The 26,261-nt window shown below is 41.4% G+C and overlaps 1 protein-coding gene across 6 annotated transcripts in view; it reads right to left on the reverse strand.

The window, feature by feature from the left end:
- Positions 1 to 26,261, reverse strand: part of SNX9 (sorting nexin 9) — a 60,573-nt gene that overhangs the window by 26,804 nt on the left and 7,508 nt on the right. For 4 of the 6 annotated variants that reach the window (XM_023728785.1, XM_023728796.1, XM_023728778.1 and 1 more), the window contains 8 exons: positions 25,487 to 25,561; positions 24,197 to 24,322; positions 14,736 to 14,825; positions 10,489 to 10,654; positions 8,469 to 8,619; positions 5,113 to 5,197; positions 2,391 to 2,516; positions 2,153 to 2,270 (listed from right to left, as the gene is read on the reverse strand). In XM_023728785.1, the coding sequence (XP_023584553.1) occupies positions 2,153 to 2,270; positions 2,391 to 2,516; positions 5,113 to 5,197; positions 8,469 to 8,619; positions 10,489 to 10,654; positions 14,736 to 14,825; positions 24,197 to 24,322; positions 25,487 to 25,561 (937 nt within the window). Of the gene's footprint in view, positions 1 to 2,152; positions 2,271 to 2,390; positions 2,517 to 5,112; positions 5,198 to 8,468; positions 8,620 to 10,488; positions 10,655 to 14,735; positions 20,318 to 24,196; positions 24,323 to 25,486; positions 25,562 to 26,261 lie in introns of those variants that run through there. The other 2 variants (XM_012554978.2, XM_023728802.1) reach the window with 2 other exon arrangements.

Below are 26,261 nucleotides of genomic sequence, written 5' to 3' on the forward strand. Positions count from 1 at the left end.
ACTGTGTTATGCAGATGACACAACCTTGCTGGCTGACAGTGAAGAGGACTTGAAGTACTTACTGATGAAGATCAAAGACAACAGCCTTCGGAATGGATTACACCTCAACATAAAGAAAACAAAAATCCTCACAACTGGACCGATAAGCAACATGCTAAATGGAGAAAATACTGAAGTTGTGAAGGACTTCATTTTACTTGGCTCCACAATCAACACCCATGGAAGCAGCAGTCAAGAAATTAAGGGACATATTGCATAGAGCAAATCTGCTGCAAAAGACCGCTTTGAAGTGTTAACAAGCAAAGATGTCACTTTAAGGACTAAGGTGCGCCTGACCCAAGCCATGGTGTTTTCTATCACCTCATATGCATGCAAAAGATGGACAATGAATAAGGAAGACTGAAGAAGAACTGATGCCCTTGAACTGTGGTGATGGCGAAGAATATTGAATATACCATGGACTGCCAGAAGAACAAACAAATCTGTCTTGAAAGAAGTACAACCAGAATGCCCCTTAGAAGCAAGGATGGCGAGACTTCATCTCATATACTTTGCACATGTTATTCAGGAGGCATCAGTCCCTGGAGAAGGACATCATGCTTGGTAGATAGCGAAAAAGAGTAAGACCTTCAACACGATGGACTGACATAGAGGCTGCAACAATGGGCTCAAGCGTAACAACTACTGTGAAGATGGTTCACGATGGCAGTGTTTTGTTCTGTTGTACATGGGGTCACCATGAGTCAGAACCAACTCGATGGCACCTAACAGCAACAACAACTAATTCTAGCTAAAGATCAGTTGGTCCACATCACATATGTAAATGGCACAAGCTTCAGAATCAGATCCAAATTCCTTTTATAGCTATACTGAGCACAGCCTGCTTAACTCCCCTGAATTTCAGCTTCCTTGCATATAAAGTGAAGATGGAAATACCTCCCCTAGTGTAGTGTTGGGCACTTGTGAAACCTGGCATACAGGGGCAAACCTGACTTGGTGCTCAGGCAGTCTGGAGCTGGCACGTTGACCTGCCTGGTGGAGACTCCAAGGCCCTCTTACAAACTGTTCACCTCCACTCTCACTAAGTAAGGCTTACACCCTCTCAAGTCTTCCCTGATCTCTGGGGAAAGACACCTCCTTCCCAGATGCCTGTTCTTCTCAAAGGGTTTGGGTTGGTCCTTGGATTCTCTTTCACCTCCCCAGAGGCCTCCGTGCCTCTGACCTGTTTACTGTCAACACGATCCATTCCTCTCTGCACTTACTAGTTCCATTTATCTGAAACTTTTCTACCTATATTCTCAAACCCATTCTAAACTTCCAGTCAAGCTCAGCTTCTTCACAAACTCTTATTCTGAGACAAACGTACTGAGTCCTTGAGTACTAATATACCAGGTTCTTCGCTAGGCTGGAGATTTAAAAAAAAAAAAAAAAAAAAAATCACTCAATAAAACAGTTTTCAAAACTGACACAGAAACAAATACTTTCTAACTGCCCATTACAAGGGGCTCTGGTAGATTATTTATGACAAGATTTTTTTGTGGAGGAGGTGAGGAAAGCGTGACACTTCAAATAAACAAGAAAAGGGAGAGGGTACCAGTCAATGATAAATAAAAACATTTAAAATCAACAGACACCAAAATAATTAAGTAGAATGCTGAGCAACTTCCTGCATCGAGTCTTAGACCCTCCGTAACTTCTACTTCTGATGTTTACATACTTCTAACGAAAAGGACACAGCTGGTTCGCACAACATGTTTACATCAATTGGGTCATATATTTTTCTTTTCATTTTAGGATACTGGATCATTTGTGTTTTCTCAGGTGTCATTTTTCAGGTATTTTGTAAATTCACATATTTCTTTTGTAGGAAAAAGTGCAGTAATAAAGACACAGTAATGTTGCTCAAATTCAAGATGTGTATACACACAAGAACTCTGACAGAAAATTTTATTGAACATGCTTATTAGGTAACTGTCAATATTCATGTGCTTTGTGCTATGGCTCTTGCCTTATAGTTGATTTAGCCACTGTTCCCAAGCTCATACATCTTGCTCCTCTAGGCTGTGGGAAACATCGTTACTGATTTACATTAGGATAATCTAACTGGGGTCTTTTAACTTGTCATCCTGGGTTCCCTGTTAAACACACTCACCTGTGACTTGCTTATCTGGAAGAGAAGGGATTGGAATGGCTGACCCAAACTTAACCAGGAGACGTTCATACAGCCAGTCAAAGTGCTTATACCTGTGGTTCACCGATCGATTAGTGTTCTACCAAACAAGGGAGAGAGAAGAAAGAGTTAACAATGCCACCTACAGAAAACGAAGAAAAAAGCAAATTGTAACTGGTGACGCAAGCATGATTGTGTTTCTGGTAACTGGGGTACTTACAGTGGGTGTTAACTGATACTCAATGTAGCTCTTCAGACCGTACATCTTGGTACCTTTTTTGGGATCTGCTACCACACAGTCGAACGTAGAGGTAGGATAAAACCACATTGGGCCATAATCTCCAACCTACACATTACAGAAAGAGTTAATTTTGTTACATGGCAAAATAGGAAATATAATTGATGTAAACCAAAAAACTAAGGTGGTATGGGCTGAGGAGGTGTCACCTGCTCTATATAAAAAGTGGCAAGTGGGAAGTCAGCCCCTCTTGGAGAGTGTGAGGCTCTTGGTGTGGCCTTGCAGCAAGCTAAGCCAGCAGGCCTTGACTAGCAGGGGCTGTGGCAGCCCAAACTGAGAACACGGCCAGTATCCCAGGTGAGGTTTGGGCTTGCACTAGATTACTGGGGGTTTTAACGGGGGCAAAAGAAGGTAACCAGCTAAGTTCCACCTGGGGGCATAGAGAGCCAGTCTGTAAGTTTTGAGCCTGCACACCATTTCTGTTAAGCATGCGTAAGTGACAAGAGCTGCTTCCCCAAATCTGGTTCCTTTCATCCTGTTTACAAATGCTCCCAGGGCCAAGGAGGAAGCAGTGGAGGAATGCGGACTTGTGGGGCTCACGCACAGGCCCTGAGATCACTCCCTGCAACACCAGTGGTCTGGGGTTGGCTCTGGATCATTCGTTCCATAAACCCTGGTCATGGCTGTCGATTTCAGAGATTCAGAGTGCAGGGCGGTAATTTTATCAAAGAACATATAAAAAGCAATGGGAGCCCTTATAATACAGGGAATATGGTATCTTCTTGAATCTGAATAGAAAAATAATTTAACAGAATTATAACAATCCAGGAACAAGACAGAAAGAATAAACAGGTGGTCTGCAAACGGAACACTATTTCTAGGGAAAAGATTCATTCAGAAGTTCAAAACAGTTTCTAAAACAGAAAAAGTACAGTACGAAAGTAAAAAGAAAATGAGGGAAGACACGCAGACCAGCTGCAGGAAGAGGTCTGTGTGGGCTGAGATCTAGGAGGCGAGGCTGGGCAGATGTAACAGGGCAAAAGGAAACACACCCAGTCCTCATCCTTCTTAAAGCAAAGAGCTGGGTGGGCAGAGCACGGAGGTGCAGAGGTTATTAGATCAAGAAGGTGACCAGGTCCCAGTGAAGTTCAGTAGCGGACTAAAGGGAAGAACCTTGAGAATAAGCTACTACAGTTCTCCCAGAGGGAGCCCAGATGCAGGAAATTCTCTGATGGCTGCAGAGCAGGAATTTACCAGACGAGCTGGTGGAGAACTTCTTCTCAGTGACTGGGGCCCAAAGAGGCTACTCTGACTAACTAGCGCCCAACATTTGCAGGGCCGTGTTTTATTAGTGGGATGGGTTACTGTGCCTTAAAAGCAAAGAACCAGGTCTCTGCCTTCCCTTGGTTTCCCGAAGACTCAGTGGTTCCCCTCAGCTTCCTTTTCTGTGCAAGAAACCTACGTGGGCAGGCCTGTCTACAGGTGCACAGACCTAGTTCTATGTACAATTTGTGGTGAAACTCAAATGCTAGGGTCCTCTAGCCTCACTCCACCACTATCGAGCTTGTGACAAGTTCCCCTCTGAGAAGCAGAGAGGCAGGGCCATGGCTCTTAATTCTGTGGAGTTGCTTTAAATTTCATGGAAAGAACAATAATACATGTGTAGTATTAAAAAACAGTCTGGAGAAAACAGAAGAAAATTAAATTAATCTTTAAACTAACCACCTAGAGGATAATGACTCCAAATTTGCTTTGAGGGTAGGAGGAAAAAAGGGGCTCTTGGTCACAGCCCTTCTGTCTGCAGGTTTCCAGAATTTAAGCTTTTCAAAGATGTGGGAACAATTAATAAAGAACTCCACTTTCACTCCTGCAGTTTTAGCACATCTCTCAGGAACCAGAGATTATAGACTAAGACCTAATGCTTCCTCATCCTTGTTTGATGCCAGGTAAGCAGGCTGAAGGCTCTCCCCCATCTTACAGTTACAGGGCTAAGTCAACAGGGTCAGAAAATGGCCCGGTAGATTTATCAAAGAACATACCAAGAGCAATGGGAGTTTTCTTTCCCAGAATTTTGTTTGGGAACAGCTAGCTAGATCATGCCTAGATAGAAACTCTACCAGCAATCAAAATTTGGGACGAAACCAAAAAGGCTGTGTGTCACGCTGTATAATAAGTTATTCTAAGGCAGATAGTCTTACTGTCATTAACTCCCAGCTTTCACTTGCTAGTTCCTTGTCCTGACCTGACCGGCGTCCTCCTAGAAGACTAATTCTCACCAGCATATAGGAAAAGGCACCTTATTCTGATAACACACATGTACTTTGCCAGGGTAGAAGCCTAAATATTCGAACTGGGTTTATTAGCTAATTATGTAGGGCTGATGTAAAATAGCATGTAAGATATACTTCAAGACAGTCTGCAGGAGAAAAATTATTAAAAGAATACAAACCATGGGAGTTGTTACTTCAATTACTAATAGTCTTAAAGATAAAAATAAAGGATATCTCAACAATATAATGACAGGCATTAGTATATGTGAATTATCTTTAGTGTTTCTAAAATACTAACACATAATGTCAGTTATTTGGAGCAGTAAAAACATTTAAAAATACTTTCCAAAACACAAATAATCCTGTTAGCTTTAAGGTATAGTAAGAGAGCTTAATTAGAAACAAAGCAAGCAAACAAAAATGAAAGAACTTACAATGATGGGAATTTTCTCTTTGGGTTTTGCTAGTTGCTTGGCCAACAAATACTGCTCCAGTCCAGGTTTTGTGAATCCAGGAAACCTAATCATGAAGACAAATGCTCCTGAGTCTTTATATCATTCTTTATAAGTAAGAATCCTACAAGTCTCTCCCACATTTACTTAATAAAACAGTTTTAACTTTGTTCTGTCTTTCAGATGTACTAGAACTAGGAAACTGTGGTAAATGAAACCTAATGTAATCAGATTGTTCAATGGCCAATTAGCCATTTAATTAAGCTTTATCTGGTAAGAGGACAGTTTGATTCCAGAAGGTGTGATACTTATGGCTGTTCTGTTTGCTTAGCTGCACCTGAAACATTCTGTCACCCAACAAAGAGTGAAGGGCAGACTAGAAAATGTCAGCTTGTTCATGGGAGGGAGAAGCGCTGCACAGAGCAATGTGAGCTGGCCACATACGGGGCAGGAGCCACATATGGGGCAACAGCCACACACCAGCATTTCTATATGCAAATTAAAGCAGCCCTTCAGCATCCTCGCTCTGGGGGACCACAATTCTTCCAAAGAGGCTTTCACTGTTGGACATTTGTGTCATTTTCTTTTGGAACTGTCTTCAGACCCAGTCTATGAGACATAAGAAAACTGGGCTCCTTAGTAAAGAGACATGCCTCACTTAAGGCCCAAAAATGTAATAAGTAAGCTGGGCTTCTTCCAGAAATCAAACCTACACCCAAAGGAAATATCTAAAACTGTGAAACAGCTGGAATAAATGTCTAGCTGTTCAAAGTGCTACTTCTGAAGACAAGATTAATTTGGGATTTGAAAACTTTTAACAAACAGAAAAAACAAACCAGGGGGAAAAATTCAGAAAACCAAATGCCTAAAATAAGAAAAGGAACCTTATTTCTAAGAAAAACCCCAGCTACACCACTTCTAATTTCATCCATATACTAAAGGCCATTGTGACGCTCCAGGGGTTTGTGACTTGGCACACTGGTTTCCTCCATTCCAGACTCACTTCCCTCCATCCCCGCTTGTTTGCCAAGTCATTCTTTATAGCACAGCTCATAGCAGAGAGAACAAAGAGGAGTTCTGAAGTTTTGCTCTAACACTTAATAGCTATATAGCCTTCTGAGCTTGAGTCTCCTGGTGTCAACGGGGCCGATACCACCTGCCTTCTAAGATGATGGGAAATTAAGTAAAAAGATTTGTGCAAAGAGCCTAGTATATACTCACATAAAATTATTTGTACTTTTATCATCTTCTCTTTGAAAGGATGCCCTACAGCTTCAGGAGGAGCCTTCTCTGTATTGCCTCAGCATTCTGAGCGTACATTTGCTGCTGAATTTATCATACTTAATGGCCATTATCCATTTACCCACTGCAGCAGACTAGAGGAACCTCAGAGAAAGTATTTGTATTTCCAGGACCTACAGGAGTTCCGGAACAGATTAAATGCTAACAAATCCAGGGGCTAACCGGGAACATTTTTATCAAAGAAGGATTCTTTGGTAGAAAACGCTGATGGAGAACCTGAGAGGCTGCACACAGTGACAGCTCCTTGACAAGACTGCCAGCTTCTAGGTGCAGAAATCACATCTCCCACCACTCATTTCACCCTCACTGACGAGCACTGCCCTTTTTTAATTCTCTGAGCGTTATCAAGACGGATTCCTGTAATGCTCGAGTATATTTAAAATTCGGATCTCCTTTTCAAGTATAAAGTTTTATTCCGTGACTGGAATATAGCTGTCATATAAAGTGGATACATTGCTGAAAAGTGTTAATTTTTTTTTTTTAATTTTACAACTGTTTAACTCATTTATACATTTAGTTGAGTTAAATAAAGATACTATAGGATTTTAAATTGTTTCCAGCACCACAGACAGACAAGGAAGCCTTGGAGATACAGGTTCAGATTAGGACTGTTCTAGTTTGGTTTCAACCTGGAATGCAATTTTAGAGCTGAAAGAGTTCTTAATTGAAGCAAGCCCTTCACTTCACAGCTGAGGACACAGAGGTCCAAGCAGGTCACGATGACACAGTAAGTTAGCGAGGAGGTGTGTGGAGAGCGTGCAGCAGAGAGCACAACCTCAGCCACTAGCTCTTAAAACACAGCCAGTCATTTTTCTCAAAGAGACACTCAATGTTGCCTCATTTTCAAAATGGGCCAAAAGAGACATTGTATTTAAATGGGGTTTAAATATACTTTGTGTTTAGGCTTGAAGAATTGAGAGTAATATATATTACTACTGACAATATGGAGAACTTCTAATTTGACTCTAAGAAATGGGGCAGGTGATACTGAATGGCTACATTTACTATGCATGCAACAGAGTATGAAACTACCTCATCACAGAAAATGTACAGAGAGGCAGAAAAGGTGTGTAGCCAAAAGATAACTCATTTAATCACCTGACACTATTTAAACACACTATAAAGAACTTGTAGGACTCAATGAATTTATGTATACGTGGATCCAGACATCTAGTTACAATCAAACATTATGTTTTCAATTTTTTTCCAGACATAAGATTAACAATGAGAAAATGTATTAGTATTTTAGAAAATAAAACTATTTTAAATGGAATCGCTGACTACAGGAAGATTCTTATGGAGGTTGTAAATGATATATCCTTCCAGCAACAGTGGTATGAACTATAGACTTATCCAGGAGAACGTCTATGAGGGCTGTTCACCATATTCACTCTTTCCCACGTTCTTTCCTTTTAAGCAGTATGTCTATGAGAACCATTGAAAACATTTTTTTTTAACCTAAGAGGGAAAAAAAGTTTTAAACACAGTAGGCACAGTACCTGAGAGCATGGCAGCTGGAGGCTGGCCTGGGATCCTGACTGGACTACTTACCGCCCGTGTCAGTTTGGGCAGTTCCCTCCCCTCTCGGAGCTTCAGCTTTTCCCACGGTTAAACAGGGATTGTATCTAGCTCACCGGGCTATGAAGGTTGAGTGAGAGTGTATATAAACCACTCTGCACAATGCTTGGCACAGGGTAAGTGATTTATAAATAGTGAAAAAGGTAAAAGAGAGCTGGTGTTATTATCAGCTTTCCTGTGACATCACTGCAACATGAACATGTCATAGGGTGGGTGAAGGAAAGAGTAATGAAAACTATTTGGCAGGTCATTAAATAAAAAATATTTCACACATTGACCTTGTAAAATAAAGATTCTTTTTTTAAAAAAAAAAATAAGCTTCCAAGCTAAGATCCAAATAAAAATGGCCAGATCACACCCAGAACTTAGTAGGTCACTAAAAAGGGAGAAGCAGCTGCCCCGTGCTCTGTCCGTGTCTCCCACACAGATCAGGCGCCCCTGCCCCGCTGCAGACGCACTTGTTCAGCGGCAGCTTCATGGACGATGACCCAGGCCGGCTGTTTCCTCGCGGAGCGCCTCCCGCTTCGGCGGACTCTGAATCCTTAAAGTAAGGCAACGAGGACTTGGGTTCATCCCAGTCTTCGTCCCAGTCATCGTCATCACCAGTTGCTAGAGTGAGAACAGAAGAGCATTAGTAAAGAAAAACAAAATAAAAGAAAAACTACTTAAACTTCTGATAATCACGACCAACTGGGCTGATGGTCCATTTAAAAAGAAGACAGAGAAAAGGATGCAGTATGGAGGTAAAGCGCAGAGGTCGACAGCAGGGGCTGTGTAGTCAGACAGTTCTCAGGCTCGGATTATTGATTACCTGATCTCCTTAATCCTCATCTCCCCATCTACAAAATGAAACACACATCTCTCCGGATGGCTGTGAAGACTGACTGATAAAATATATGCAAACCATCTACCCAAGTGCCTGGAAAACAGGAGATGGTCAACCAATAGTAGTTTCTTTATCTTTTTGGAACAATCAATCAAGATCAAATTGTCGGAAAATGATTGTTTTGTTAATGTCATGCTTCCAACTGAAATAATTATGCCGCAGGCCAGGCTCCAAGCATAACATTACACACACAACTAGAAACAGTAAAGCCCTACCTTACTATAGGATCGGGGCTCAGAGACAACTCAAAGGGGCTGTCAGTCTGGTAACTACAGATAAATGCCCACTGTAAAAATGTTAAGTGGCCGACCCACAAGACAAGGCCACCCAGCATCCTGATCCACTGATAAGTTTAGCCTTATAAACTTACCAATAAGCAGAATATACACCCATTAAGCCAAGAAGCCCTGGGGAGGACAAAAGGGATGATGGGTCTTTGAAAAGGCCAAGTTTAACACTTCTAATAAAGGTAAGGGATGGGCAATGAAAAGAACACGCAGTGGGCTGGCGGGGAGGGGAGAATCAGAAAAAATGGGGGAAAAAGAAGCAATTAACAGCATTGTAGCCTTATCTCCCTCCCTCCCTGCTACTCACCTTTTTCCCTCCCTTCCTTCCTTCCTCTTCCCATTGTTTAAAGCCTCTGTCTCCCACCCAATGGCCTGAGGTGTCCTTTTATTGTGAGGCAGTACACAGCACTGGGCTCTGCGGGCTAAGACTGCCACCACAGAGAAGAAGCTGAGAGACAGATGCCAAAAGGAAAAAGAATGGAAACCATCAGAAGGACCCGGCCCATGTTTCCTGTGGCCACGCCATGTGGTTTTAGAACCAGCAGTCTAGCCTCTGTTAGCTGCCTGGGCCACAACTCCTGGTCCTGCTGAGAGTCACACTCCTGTCAACAACTAGTGGCTTTGGACTAGGACCTGTGCCTTTTCATGGTCCCTGGGTGCGAGGTCTGTCCGTTTAGAACACTCGATTCTTGGCACAAAGTGTTAACAGAGGTGACAGGATGGAGGGATCCTAAGAAAGTAATGGGCAGAGCTGTCTTTTTACTGAATTTCTTAATTCCTGAATTGTTTCCCCTTCTATAAGCCCTGCTTCTCCCCGGGAAGTTACGGAAATAATAAACCAGCTAATACAGAGGTAAGGAACCAACACGTGATGAACTGCTTTCGATCTGTATACACATTATCTGGCCCAAGATTTTAACAAATGTGCATTAGTTGCCAAGATTTTAAAGTGGGAAGATCACCGAAATATCTAGCTTTCCAGCCCCGCTGTAAAAACGTGGGGGTCTAGAAAGACTTACTCCATTTTTCTACAATGGCATCAATCAGCCGTCCATGCCTCCACCTGGCCGGCTGTACACTTTAGGAAACTGGCCCCTGCAGACACGTGACCGTGCAACCCCTTGACAGATAGCCGAGACTGGACTAAAGAATAAATGAACCTGCATTTGGATCTAGAAAAACAGGTTTGCTACAAGTGGATAACAGCATCTGCAAGCAGTTCCTTGGAATAAAGATCGGTTTTTAACTCTGAGCACCCCGTCACTGTAAGGGGTGGGCTTTATCCCCCGCAGGGCCCCTTCGCACCTGGTCCTTGGTAGGCCTGGGGATGGCCGAAGGCAGCGTCCCAGTTATTGGAGGTGCTTCTTTGGGCAGCAGTTCCTTCAGGCTTGGTTCCCCAGCCATCTGTGCCCTCCCAGTTCCCAGGTTTGGGTGCGCTCCAGGGAGACCACGGGTCGTTGCCACCACTGACCTGTGTTGTCAGGGGTAGAAAGGGAGAAGGAGTATTTGTGACTTCTGGAAACCATTACTCAGTTAAATAGGAATAACATGACAATGGGATACAACAGGGGTGCTAAGGAATCAACAGGAATTTATTTAAAACAAGTTTCATCTTTATTGCTAAAAATTTTCAAACATGTAGTTGCTGTTGTTGTCAACTCCGACTCATGGTGACCCCATGTGTGTCAGAGTAGAACTGTGCTCCACGGGGTTTTCAATGGCTGATTTTTCGGAAGTAGGTCACCAGACCTTTCTTCTGAGGTGCCTCTGAGTGGAGGTGAACTTTCAATCTTTCAGTTAGCAGCTAAGTGCCCAGCCAAACGTTTGTACCACCCAGAGACATCTAACAAAAAGCAGCATCAACCTGATTTTATTAAGGATAACATTTCGCCATATTTGCTTCCGAACCTTTAAAAACAGTAACAAAGAAACCAATGGACATAGTTAAAGGCCCACTGCCCTCTCTTCCTCCTTCCTAGAAGCCACTACTTTTTGGAACCTTGTATTCATTCCCAGGGATGTGTTTATACTTCCATTGCAAATGTACACATTCAGAAATAACACTTATTTCATATTTTTTAATTGGTCTAAACAGAATCACGTTGTATGTATCTCTTTGTGACTTGCTTTTTTTCCACTCATCATTATGTTTTTGAGATTATACGTGCTGATAATGAGGATCTGTTTCATTCACTGTGGCTCCTCTACAGCCATCGGTTGTATTTTTAACTGGGCTTTTATTTTTATGTGAAAAAGCAATACATGCACAGTAAAAAAAGATCACACAGAATAAAAGGATAATAATGTACAATAAAAATATATATACATACGCGAACCACCCTAAGCCCCCAGTGATTCTCTCCAAGACAAGTGTCCTTCACAAATTCCTTGGGTGTACTCACGGAAAACAGTTCATGCACAGAGATCCTTGTTTTCAAAGCGGGCCCAAATGATACTTCTTGTTCTGTACTTTATTTTTTCACTGAATAGCATGAAACATTCTCCAAGATACATCCACACATGTAGATCACACCATTCTCTGACATGACGCCACAGAATCCCACTGTATTTCTCTCCCCTAACTTCACCAGCCTCTCCTGATGTTTACTGAGCTTGTTTTCAGTGCCTGGCTGCTATTGATGCAGCTACAATGCACACACCTGCACAGCCTTTCCCTCAGGCCCAACAGATCTAGAATCCCCAGAAGTAAAACTGCTCGGCTGAGAAGACTAAGCATTTAAAACCGACGGCCTTCGTCGAAGTGCCTTCCAAAGAGATTGCACACAGGCATGCTCCTATACTCCCACAGACACACTGGCTTTTTGTTTTTTGTTTGTCTTGCATGAAAGGGGGCATCTATATGCCAAAAATATTTTTAAAATATTTTTCTCTCACTAGTCCTCCAAGTAACTTTACAGTTTCATTATCTGTATTATAAATAAAATTTTAGAACAGGCAATACAAGGCAGGGGATTCGAAAGAAGACTGCAGGCAGGGTGCCCCTCTCATCCTGCTCCTCGGCCTCCCAGTTTCCCTGCCCCAGGCACACCCACCCGAGGCAACCATGTTCTTTGCTTTTTGTTTCCTTGCGTGATTTTTTTATATTTAAATCCTTGATCTGTCTGGAATGTACTTCGGTGTAAGAAATGACATAGGGATCCAGCTTAATCTTTTCTTGTAGTCAGTCTGTTGTCCTAACACCATTTACTGGACAACCCATCTTTTCCACACTGATATGGAATGCCATCTTTATCATACACAAAATTTGGGCCTATTTCTGGACTTTTCTAAACTAGATACTCTGAACTTTATTAGAATAGCAAGTTTAAAAATGTATTTTCATTTGAATCACCTTAAATTAACAAATAAATTCAAGGAAAATTAATAGTGCCTTTTTTTTCACAATTACCATACTGAATTTGTTTATCCAAGAACACGGAATAGGAAGTTTTCCCTTCTATTCAAATCTTTCTCATATTAAAAAAAAAAAAAAAAATTGGCAGTGGTAAAAAAAAGAGAGAAAGAGAGGTTTGCAAGAAATTATCCAAACCGTTTAATATACCTCTCGAATGTTTTAAAATGCTACAGTGACTATTCCAGTGGGGTGGATAACTGACTACCACATCTCAGGTGCATCCAAAAAAAGGTATATATTTTATATATGGAAGTATGATTTCATTCTAGCATCTCTTATACCTTTAAGGGGAAAAAAATGCAGTTACTAGTAACTTTAAATTAAATATTAATAGCAGAACGACATTTCCTCCACATGACAGTATACTCCTCACATACAAAGTGACACTGGGCTGATAAGATGAACTCTTAACATCAGAAACGAAAGCACTCATGCTAATGGCCTGACAATCAACACGTTAGAGAGAAAGCCCTCCCTTCTGTAGTTTTCTTTAAGGGGGTTTTATTCAGCAATATGTACTCTGTGCCCTCTCAACTCTGAGGTTTTATTTCTAGAATAAAAGCTTCAAAAAGTACAAAAGCTCTGGGTAATGAGACGGTAAGGAGTGCAGACCAGGGGAGTCACATGATTTTCCTAAGCCAGTGAATGAGCAGGACCCCTGGCGAAAGGGCTCACAGAGGGTCAGTTAAAGACGGAGGCGGAGGGCCGCCCAGTTAGGGGCACGGCCCGAGTCAGGCTGCATGGGGTCCAATTCTAGCGCCACCGTTTTCTAGCTGATACCTCAGGCTAGGATTCAAACCCAGGCAGCCTGACTCACATTCAGCAAGACTGCTAGAAGCAAATTAAATAAGCTGGGAAGAACAGAAAACAGATACACTAGACGGTAACTTCTGGAAAGCTGCACATCTTACAAACATATAATATACGGTAGAAGGGGCAGGGATAAGAATATCGGTCCACTGGGTGGAATTTAAATCCTTCTACTGAACTGGAGAAATTTGAATCAAGTAAATTTCACATGGGTACGGTGGTTAAGAACTTTGGCTCTGGAGCCTGTTTGGGTTTGAATCCCAGCTTTACCACTTTCTAGCTGTGTGAACTTAGGCAATTTACTTTTGAGGTCTTAGCATCCACACCTATAAAATGAGTATAATGACATTACCTTCCTCGTAGGCATTCTGTAAGGATTAAATGAAAATGCATGCAAGCACTTCAACCAATACCTGGCACACAGTATGCATTCAGTACAGGCTATCTGACTGATTCTGTGGGTGTTCATCTAAGACATAAAGAAAAGAATGAAGACCAGCGGTCCTTTGAGGTGGGCAAATCCCCGCATGAGTAGTAAGTACACCTATCTAAGCTTGTGCTATAGAGGAAAAGGTCAGACACATTGCAATGCCAGGTCAACTTTGAATGAGAGGGATGAGAACAGGCACTAAAGATAGTTTCTATTCTAATCAAAGATCTGTTTCCTTCAGATACACAGAAGAAAGAGGAAGAACGGTTTCCCCATGAAGTCCAAAGGCAATTCCTAATTCTCAGTGTTCTCAGCACATTTTCTACGTGCTAAATGTTGAGATCTCACTTTCTCCAACTGCCTAACCCCTGTTGTAACAAACTGTCTGCAACGATCTGGTTTAATAATCCTTTCGCCTCTGACTTCTTTGCTCTCAACCCCTATAATCTCTAGGGTCCCTTAAATGCAGACACTTGGTCAGATAATGATCTGTTCTGCTCCATTGCTAAGGGACTCTTCTATACTTGCCTTCCACCTTTCCCTCCTCTCCCATTTCTCTTGAGCAATGTCTTCATTCTCATCTTTTCCTACCCGTTATGTTACAAGCCCCTCCTGACTCACAGTCAGCCATACTTAATTAAAATTCCTTCCTTAGACCTCACTGCTTATGGCATAAATTCACCAAGTCTCAGTGAAAGCTTCAACTAAAAGGTCTCCATGACAGAAGTCCCAATGACCTTTCCAATTCTTGCATATTCCACCTTCTGTGTCACCATACCCCAAGAAAAGCGCTGGTATAATACCTTACCTGAAACAGTCACCTCACTTGGGAAAAAAGATTAACTTCAGGTGTTATAAAATAATTTATTTCTTCTTGTATTAAAGTTTGAATTTTACCTTATTTATGGAAGAAGAAGAAGGAGAAGATGAAGAAGGTGGTGACTGGCTGAGACTTTCAACACAACCAATCTGAGCCAAAATATCCACCTTAAAACAAAAAAGGTGCCCAGTGAATGAAAAAAAGAGCATACCAAAGCTTTTAGCTAAAAACAGTAAATTCAAGGCAGGGTTAAATTCACCAGAAAATTCTAGCATGCCACTCACTTACAAACACTGCATGCAAAAAACCTCAGTTGTGTAGTAGTAGGTTATCCTCAACGCACTAGTATATTTTCTCAAGTCTGCTGCTTGGTATCAGAATACAGTATCACTGAAAATAACTACAAGCGGCACAGCAGGAATGGGACAAAGATCATGCAAGGAAGACAGCCAATAAAAGAAACTTCAGCTGACCTGAGGCCCCAGGTATGAGAGCGCCAGCCAAGATCAGCAAAGCCACCTAGCCTGCTCAAAACCAACACAGGCCCGTGATGAGCCCCCCCAGGCCCAGTGCAGAGCAGTGGCACAGCCTAGTCAGTCCGTGAACTCAAGAACAAAAGGAAGTGTCTTCTGGTGCAGTCACCGAGGTTTTGACTGGTTTGTTATGCAGCATCTCTGTGGCAATAGAGAACTGATACACTCCCATGCAAGCAATCGATGACCAAATTGTAGTATAGTTGTTAGGAGGTCAACTTTGGAGCCAAATTTCCGGGTTCAAACCCCAGCTCTACCACTATCCAGTAAGAAAGTCATTATTATTAACGTTTGCATAGTACCGTGTGGATGTACTTTTCCACAACTCTCCTGTGAAGTAAGTGGCCATATCCTCATTTTCTAGCTGAAAATAAACCTGGTTTGGGAAATCATTAATATACAAAGTAGACAATCACGTCAGAGTGACAGGGAACTGATTTACACTCCCATGTAAAACTACACAGCAGGACAAAATATCTGAACAGGTTTTTAAATTAGCGGACATCAGGCAGTGAAGGATGGTGATCTCTGAAAAATGGGAAACAAAGGGGAGACCACAAGTGCCCCCGTTTGCTGCCTGCAGAGACTTTCCAGGTCACAGGGGACCCACAGGAAGCCCAGTGGTCCTTGTGAGTGGTGGAGACGGAGCTGGGAGTGTGAGGCAGAGTACTGGGGAGGAGAGAGCTTCACAGAGAGAACGAAGATGTAAACAGCAGTGAGTAACAGGAATGGGATGTTTTCCTTTTTGCTAGCCTGAACTGTCTCATTTTCTACAATGCATATGGACTGCTTCTGTAACAATAAAAGGTTATTTTTAAAAATCGTTTTTAAAGAAAGTAAGGATGCTAGTCAGTAACTGCTGACAACAAACATAGTAAGTTCTGGTTTTGCTAGATTTTGCTATCTTGTTGTATTCTGCTTCTTAACATGGCACCCTTGGGGGAACTGGACCAGTGAAAAGCAAACTCCAACTTCTGACACCAGATTTGACAAAAATGCAGTAAGACCTGGGCAGGCGTTTGTTTGGGTAACTCGTTGACACTTTACTCAATTCACTGGTTTCGCAGGAAGTACGCAAACATGGTCTAAGTTTCACTACACAGACCATGAGAATAACAACTCTGGAAGAGAGGCTGGCAGAAGATGGAGAGATGGGCAGCAGACGCCATCACTTCCTTCTGTGTCCACCTGCACTGGCTCAGCCTTCCAAGGGTGATCTAGGTTTGAGAGTTAATGAAAATAACTTACACTTCATTAAGGCCATTTTCCCTTTGGCTTGCTACCAAGCCAGGAAACAAGAGTACAAAAGGATATATGAAAGCTCAAAAGACGCTGGTGAGTGGTCACAGCAACCATTGCCCATCTGGTTCCTTACAGCGGATGCCCAAAGTTCACTACAGCACAGGTCAGTACAGACCATTCGGCTGGATAAGTCTATGGGTGAGAGGAGGCCCTAGTTACGGGCTCACTACCTCTTCTATTACTAGCTTGGGGGAGAAATCTGTCACCATTCAAGGGTCGATCTTATGATCACACAAGGAAATTGTCGCTGTGCCTCAGTCACACACTTACACGTTCTTGTTACTTTGCCGCCTGGCTAAGACAGACCCTAATAAATACACCCTAATAAATGTCCCCTGCTTAGAAGGAAGGAAGGGAGGGAGAAAGGAAGGAACTTGTTAACTAGAAACTTTTAGGGCAAGACTTTTCCAGAGGTATATAACAAAAATAATGGAAAATTACTTTGTTTTGTGAAGACCAAGGATTTTTTTTTTGCACTCATCTGCATGACTGAGAAACCAAAATGTTTATCTGACATTTCTCATTTATCATTTAACTATCTGCCAATCACGTTAGGAAGCAGGAATAGAAAGCAAATAACTGCTTCCTATACCCAAGAAGGAACCCTGTCCACGCAGCGGTTAAGAGCTTGGCTGCTGACCAAAAGGCTGGCAGGTTGAATCCACCAGCCGCTCTTTGGAGACCCTACGAGGCAGTTCTACTCTGTCCTATAGGGTCGCTATGAGTTGGAATTGACTCGATGGCAATAGGGTTGGTTTGTTTGGTTGGTACACCCAAGAAAATTTCAGAGTTTTTGACAAAGATTTAACACTTTTTCTCAAAAGGGCTTATAGAAGGTATGATTCTCTGATGTAAAAAGTCTAACCATTTCAGATCAAATACAAGAGACACTGTAAAATTTCCTACCTTGTACTTTACAGATCTTTTGCCCAAAGTACATCATCTAATTCTACAGATGAACCTCTACTGACTTCAGAAAACCACTAAGGTAAACATAAAACCTATACGTTCTCTTAAAAATGAGGCCAGATCATCATAAGAACAGACTGAATCCATCTGTAGCCCATCACATCAACCCTGCTGCCCGGGCATTAATTACCAAAAAAATTACAACTGACTCACATTCTGGACCCATAGATGTCAATTCCAGGTATTTTTTCCCTAAAATATAGTAAGATCAAAGAATAAAATTTGCCTTCCTTAAAATAAATGGATAGTATTTGTATTAGAGACTTCACTTATTTTGATCGCTCCAAGTCTTAAAATATGTAGTTTTATGTACAGAGCCAGATGATGCTACAACAAAAAAAAATGCAATTTGCTTCCAGACAGACTCGTCTAATAAGAGTTCATGTGAAATGGCTTTTAGGAACACTTTTCTCGTGATGGGCTATGTATATAACAAGCTGAATGGCCCTTTATCACATTGGTTTAAGGTCAAAAAATTTACTTTTGTCATTTGTTTCCACTTGGACAAAAACAAACAAAACCGTAAACAATAAATTTCACCAGCACATATTTTGAAACGTTCCCTAGATGAACAAAGCGGTCACATAGGGCAAAGATCTGGGATAAACACAGGCTGAAAAGTTGGGATTGGCAGCCTAATGCGGTTTTAAAGGCAAATGTTGTCCACAAATCCTATGAACAGTTGTATACAACCTTCCTTAAGAAGCCTTGCAGACAAGTAAAAAGGATTCCTATGCCATGGGGTGAAAGTAGGGGTGGGGAAAAGGAGAGAATCTTTTCGATAAAGGGTTTTATGAAGAGGAAATCTCAATAAGCAATTATGAGAAATCTAAGGCACTTAAGAGTTATTTGAGATAATGAAATAACAAGCAAATCTAATTTCCTCGTGAAGGCTTCTTTCGATTTATTTTTAAATGGACTAAAAAATGGCCTTAAATTGGCCTAAAGATGGGCTTTTTTGAGAAATGGGGAAGCAAAATGTAATCCTAACATAAACTTCTATTGCCTTCTTCATCCCTTAACCAATAAGAATTCCTTTATAACAAAATCATTATGGTGAAGATCTCTGCTAATAATGGGGGAGGAACAATTCGGGAAAGGAGGGTGAGAATGGTTGCATAAATTGAAGAATGTAATCAGTGTCACTGAATTGTACATGGAGAAACTGCTGAATTGGTGTATGTTCTATTGTGTATATTCTCAACAACAACAACAAAACACAATAAATTACAAAAAAAGAAAATCTCTGCATAATAAAAGGGTACTACATCTCTAAATATCCACTTAATTTCAAGCATTTGTTTAATATTCAAACTGTTAAAACAAAAACAGAAACAAACAAACAAAAAAACCCAATGCCAGAGGGTTTTCTGTGAGGGATTTCACTATTTTTGATTGGGTAACTTATCAGATGGTATAGTGATGGGTGAGGAATAGTTTCTAGTCCTATAGCCAAAGCTGAGAATACAAACTTGTTTTAGACAGAGATTCAGGTTGAAATCTGTAAATCTCATAGTATTTTATACTGCAAAGGACATTTTGAGGTATTTATGACTGAACAAAAAATTATACAAACGTGTAGAGCATTCTATTATGGTGCAAGACCTATAACAGGCTACTGGGAATTGAAAAAAGTAAGCAAGACAGAAAGACTGTCTGCTTATCACTGAGCTTATGAGTTTACAAATAAGCAATACAAATATAACCTGTAATACGTAACACACGAGTCACAAATAGTGCTAAGAGAATCCAGAAGATGGAAAAAGAACCAAAACAAGGCTTGATAAAAGGTGTGGCACTTGGGCTGAATGTTGAGGGATGGGTAGTCTTTTGAAAGATGGAAGGACGTTCTAGCACTCTTAGAGAGAACCAAAGGCACAAAGAAAAGGTGGGGCAACATGAGGGCACCTTTGCAGAATAGCTATTTGGCTGGAGCCTAAAACATTTATCAGGATAAGGCTGGGGCCACACTGAGGAATCACACAAATATAACTGAGGTTGGGAAAGTATCTAAACCAACCCTGAATTCAGAATTCCTTCTACAATTTCCCTACCAAGCAACTGTTCAGTGTCTGCTAGCACAACTCTAACTGACAGGATATTGACTACCTCCTGAACAGTCCTTTCTCGTGACATGCAGAAAATGGTTGCTTATCTCAGTAGGCAAGGGGGGAGCTCCTGAAGTTTCCTGAGCGGAGAACTGACATATTTATTGTCTTATTTCCAAGCAACGGTGTATAAGACAAAGACAACGGACAATTATTAAATCCTTACTAAGTACCAAGTACTGTTCTAAACACTTTAGAACTGTTTTTTCACTTTTTCCAACAATCCTTGAGGTTTTACAGATGAGGAAATGGAAGCACAAGAAGGCTATTTAACCTTAACCTCAGTCTCGAGAAAGCGTGAGATCTGGGACTAAAACCTGGTCCTCTGGCTCCAGAGCCTACTGCCCTGGCACCCAAGCAATGCTATATTTTAAGGGAGGAGACAAAGTGAGGGATGAATGAGAACAGGGTCTCAATTTTTTTCCTGCCCTTCCACATCTACAGGATGCAGACCACTCCGGACGATAACCATGGCTCACAGTGGCACTCAGTTAGGCTTTGAAAGTGGAGTGAAATAAGGACACAGAAACAAGCAGCATTTTAGAGAAATAGAAATTGGGAAGTCTGGATGAGAAGCTAGTTCTGTGGAACTAGCACAAAAACTATTACAGCACAGAAGTCAGACTGTGTCACTGTAAGGAACGTGCCGATTTTCTCTACCTCTGCACCAACTAATCCACTTACCACTGTGGTTGCTCAAGTAAGAATCTATAACACGCGGAACCCCAAACAACGTGAAACCAGGAGCTTTAAGAAAAACAAAAAGAAGTGCTGTTTTACATATTAACTTATAAATTTATGAACTAATTATTTTGAAATGTAGTATAGACTAAAAATACAAAGTTAAAGAAGGCTCAGATAAAGATACCCAAAAAACCAAATCAAACCCACTGCCATTGAGTCGATTCTGACTCACAGCGACCCTACAGGACAGAGCAGAACTGCCCGACAGAGTTTCCAAGGAGTGGCTGATGGATTCAAACTGCCGACCTTTTGGTTAGCAGCTGAGCTCTTAACCACTGCGCCACCAGGGCTCCCAGATAAAGATAGCAGGCTCAAAATTCAAGCAGATCTGTAAATGGACATAATCTTTTAGAGAGATTTTCTTCTTTAAAGATACGATTTAAAAGAAAAATGCAATGGTCAGAAAGTTGGACAACCACTAGCTGAGTGTGGCACTTTAACTTGCCACTGTGGGAAGAAAGCCAGATGGCAAATGCCCGATGCTGAGAAGATAAGCAGACGCTGGATGAGAAGTCCGCACAGTGAGGAGCACTGAGAAGAGCTGTGGGCGAGGCAGCAGGTGCCCCCTGCACAGCCTGACGGGGCAGAAGCCTCCCTGACATGAGTGCCTAGAATGCAACACTGTCCCCAGCGATGGAGCACAACGCCAGAGAAACTAGAAAATCCCAAGAAGTATACCCCTGGAACAAACGTAACATTTTCTCATTGACATTCAGAAGATGAATGAACGGCAAACTTGAGAGCGTAATTCTTAAAAGCTACCAGTTAATAATGGTCATCTGGCGTCTCAATCACGGTATCTTTCACAGTACTTATAAAACATACCATAATCCTGGCCTATTTAAAATTTTCTCATATCCCAGATAACAGAGATCACAGATGGCTACTAAAATTATTTTTACTTGCCTTAAATTAAATTCAAATGCTCAAATTAATTAATTATGGTCATGCTTCCTGTATTTTGTTAAGTCTGCTTTCAGCTCATTTTCTTTTTTTCCTTTCAAGAGATGTGATTAGATTCAATGTTAGACTGGGTTAGTAAAGTCCAACTTTTTTAAATAAAAAGTTGGTTACATATCTTCTAAATAACCTGGAAGAAAAAAAATTTAGATTTCTACTAATTAGTTTATATTTCTATGTTTAAAAATAGAGGAAATCTACTTCACAAAGAACAAGATTTGAACCTGGTTTTAAATCCGTGATCATTAGCTACAGTACTTCAGCCTATCCTGAGATAATGGGTGAAGTAGGTCCCCTGAACTAAAACAAGATGGATATTTCTATCTTTTGTTACCTTCACTTAGTCTATGATCTCCTCATTATAATTCCCTTTAATAAAACTGTTGCCCTGCAAAAAGACGGAAATAACCTAGATGCCCATCAAGAGACCAATGGATAAACAAATTATGGTATATTCACACAACAGAATACAACCCAACAATAAAGAACAACAATGAATCTGTGAAACATCTCATAACATGGATGAATCTGAAAGGAATTATGCTGAGTGAAATGAGTCAGTCGCAAAAGGACAAATATTGCGTAAGACCACTATTATAAGAACTCAAGAAAAGGTTTAAACACAGAAGAAAACATTCTTTGATGGTTACTAGAGTAGGGAGGGAGGGAGAGGGGTATTCACTAACTAGACAGTAGACAAGAATTATCTTAGGTGAAGGGAAGGACAACACACAATACAGGGGAAGCCAGCACAACTGGACTAAACCAAAAGCTAGGAAGTTTTCTGAATACAACCAAACACTTCAAGGGACAGAGTAGCAAGGGCGGGGATCTGGGGACCATGGTTTCAGGGGATATCTAGGTCAACCGGCATAACGAAACTTTTTTAAGAAAATGTTCTGCATTCCACTTCGGTGAGTGGTGTCTGGGGTCTTGAAAGCTAGCAGGCGGCCACCTAAGATGCATCAATTGGTACCAACCCACCTGAAGCAAAGAAGAGTGAAGAACACCAAGGACACAAGGAAAATATTAGCCCAAGAGACAAAGGGGCCACATAAACCAGAGACTTCATCAGCCTGAGACCAAAAGAACTAGATGGTACCCGGCTACCACCAATGACTGCCTTGACAGGGAACACAACAGACAGTCCCTGACAGAGTAGGAGAAAAGTGGGGGGCAGGAACTCAAATTCTAGTAAAAAGACCAGACTTAATGGTCTGACTGAGACTGGAGGGACCCTAGAAGACATGGCTCCCGGACTCTCTGTTAGCCCAAAACTAAAACCATTCCTGAAGCCAACTCTTTAGACAAAGATTAGACTGGACGGTGGGACATAAAATGATACTCGTGAAGAGTGTACATCTTAGCTCAAGTAGATACATGAGTCTAAATGGGCAGCTCCTGTCTGGAGGTGAGATGAGAAGGCAGAAAGGGACAGGAGCTGGTTGAATGGACATGGGAAATCCGGGGTGGAAAGGAAAAGTGTTGTCACAGTATAGGGAGGGCAACTAGGGTTACATAATGATGTGTGTATAAATTTTTGTATGAGAGACTAACTTGAATTGTAAACTTTCACTTAAAGCACACACACACACAAAAACTGTTGTGCTATACTTATGCAAGTTCATTTCACTGATGTTTTTGTATAACCCAGTGAATCTCAACTGGGTTGACTTTGCCCAACAAGGGATGTTTGGCAATATCGGGAGATATTACTGTCTCCAACCAAGTGGGGGTGCTGCTGGCATCTTGTGGGTGGAGGCTGGGGATGCTGCTAATCATTCTATAATGCACAGGACAGATTCCCACAATGAAGAATTATTAGACCCCAAATGTCAACACTGTTCAGGCTGAGAGTCTCTGCTAAAACTTCAAGTACTGTATAACTATTATTTCCTTACACTTTATAATGAATAATCTTTAACTGACCAATATTCTTTAGTATTACAGTGTAACAAAATATAGGAAAAAGTTCAACTATGATGATCACCTTGCCTCTGAATTTTAAATATCTGGATCAGATTAATTTGTAATTCAGGATGTCTATAAAAAGTATTTTAAAATGCACAAAATCTGTAGTTAATATACCGTAACAGTACTTTGATAAATTCTTACAGAGTTAAGATCTAATAGAGACATTCTGTAAGCAAATAATTATAAGTGATATGATTATTAGGTTTAAGCTCATTTAAAAACTTTCATGTAGTTTAAGAATATCAAGAAATAATATGCTTTAAAGCCCATTCATCTAAAGATGTAAGTTAGCAATAACATTTGGATATCCACCTTCTCAATTTTCTTCTTGAAACTAACTCTGGATAATCATTAAGCAATAACTGAACTAGGGAAATTCACTAAAGCGAGTCGAATTTTAACTGCTATTAAGATGAATTAATCATGTAAAACTTCAGTGTTTCTCTCCAATTATCCCACTAGTCTAAGTTTTCCTGAAGCAATGCAGTAACAGTAGCAGGTGCTGAGTGCCGACCTTTTGCTACCACTTTTACATACGTTGCTCCACCCTGCACAACGGGGTGGGGGGAGTTAGAGCTCTGAGTGTTAAATGACGTGCCTGAGGCCAGACAATATGTCTCCTGTTAGAGGGATACCTCACCAATAAGACCCTTTTCTTCCCACACCCTCTTCTGAGAGGTATTTGCAACTGCTGGGGTATGTGCCAAAGTTTTAAAAGCGACTCTCAATTAACACTCTTCTCTTAAAACCAATTTAAAAACCAGTCTTTGGGCAGGTGTACCAGGTGAGTTCTTGGTTAATATCCAACAGAAATGCCACACAAAAATCTAACAGCTACTGGGTTTATGCTTTCGGAGAAGGACAAGAGCTGTGATGCACCACAGGCTTTCCCGAGGAGCTCTGCGCTCAGTAAAGCCAGCCCCACCAGCAGGACGATGCACAACATACCTGGCTGTTACTGTTGGCAGCGGATGAATTGGCTTGAGCTGTACTTCCTGAGAGGGAATCAAGGAAGGCTTGGTCAGCCACTGAATTTCCACAAGAAAACGGAGCTTTTCCATCAGTAGGTAAAATCTGAACGTTAAAAGGAACCACAGTTACTTTCACTTATTAGGGTTATTTCAGAATCAGGGTCCCTGAGGGCAAGTAATGATTGTCAACTATTGTGAAAAGGGGGTTCACACTCTTAAAAGATAAGCATACCAAGAGCATCAATAATGACGACCTCTTTCTACAGGTACACAGATTTCTAGAAAGGGCAATTAATGCCAATATCAACCTAACTCCTCAGGTTTTTCTCAATTCTGTCAATTCTGAGAATACAGGGCACAGTGCACAGAGCTAGCTCAGGATGGGCACATATGATCTATGGACAGTGTTCAGGGTCTGTCAGCCCTCTGACACTGTATCACACTGTATGAAGGGGTGCACATTTCCCCGAGGTCTGCAGATTTCATCAGATCCTCAAAGGGTTCAAGACTCCTCACCTCTCACTCTCAGCAGATACACAGTCTGCACTCTCTATGGGAGTGAACCAAAGGCATTTTTATTCCTGAGCTCTCTCTCCAGTCAGTCCTGAGATGAGAGGCAAGCTCACCAGTACTCAGTACATCAGTTTTGTGTGACCAACCAGCAGGGGGCGCCAGGAGGTTGACTCAGAAGGTTTTATCAGCTGAGTGGTGTGTCCCCAGACAGGGCATGGTACTTCAGAGTGTCTGTAATCCTATCCTTGGCACCCATCACAATAGAGCTGAAACCCGGAAACAGCTCACAACACCCCATTCAAGATATCTTCCTTCCACAGGATGGGATAAGAGACTGAGAAGTCGGTCCTGACTTAGCACAGGGAGAATAAAGCTACTTTGAAAAATACGCTATTTAAATTTTGTGAATTGGTTCTACAATAGACAGTCCTGTAGGCAGCAGCGAGTACATAATATGAGCAAAAGGAAAATCGTGACTTTTATTCAGAATAATCAAAAGTTGCTATCCTGGAAGGAACTTAATCTAAATATCTGCAGTCACTCTTTGGAGCTTGGGTCTATAGGTTTTATTTTTTCTTAGTTTTATTTCAATATATTTTCCATATTTTATAAAACTAGCATTTACTATTTTACAGTGAAAATTGTTATATTAAAAAAAGTTTCCATCTTTGAGTCTGTCCCCTTAAGTCAATAATTCATAAAAAGATGTTTGATATAGAATCAGCTTAATTAATTAATGACAATAAGTTCTTACTTCAACATAGTCTGTGGGAACAAGCCCTCGTTCTCCTTTGCTGTTTCTTCCTTCCAGCCATCCTCCACCAACATCCTAATAAAAGTACCACAAAAAAAAATAAATTATAGTTGGAATTTCCTGTGGAAATTTTGCTTTGGGAACTATCATACATGCAAAAGCAATTAGCATTAAGCTTTTTACTCCTATAAAGTTTACACTCTATTCAAAACTTTAAATTCTTAAGCTTTCTCCTTACTCCAGAAAATGATATAATCTAAAAGGAAGAAAAATCGAACTTCAACAGTAAGTGATCAAAGCTTGAAAAACAGCTTATTAGGGGGCTGCCATGTTTTGTACTTCTTTTCCATCTGCTGCTCTGTGGTGCATCACAAAAATGGCTCGCAGCTCCAGTTGCTGAGACACCGAATGCTGTCCCACCGTAGAATCTGCACCAGCCTTCGTGGCCACTTCGGCCAAGAGAATGGGGCTGAAATACTATGGTATGCATTCAGAGCCTGGCCTCAAGACTCTGCACACTTCAGATCACTCTCTGGAACCCTCAGTCACCATGAGAACACATTTGGGCTGCTAGATGGTGAGAGACACAGGGACCAGTCCCGCTTCTGCCCCAGCCAAAGCCAGCTGACCCCCAGGATGACTGCCAGACGTGTGCATGAGGTCACCTGAGACCGTTCAGACCCCGCTGGCCTCTAGACACATCAGAGAGCTACTCCTCGCCCGGATCAGCAGAACCATCCAGCTGCCTTGTAGATTCCTGAGCAAGAACAAATGG

Source organism: Trichechus manatus, unplaced genomic scaffold (assembly GCF_000243295.1).
Source record: "Trichechus manatus latirostris isolate Lorelei unplaced genomic scaffold, TriManLat1.0 scaffold00002, whole genome shotgun sequence".
In the NCBI taxonomy this organism is placed as follows: Eukaryota; Metazoa; Chordata; class Mammalia; order Sirenia; family Trichechidae; genus Trichechus; species Trichechus manatus.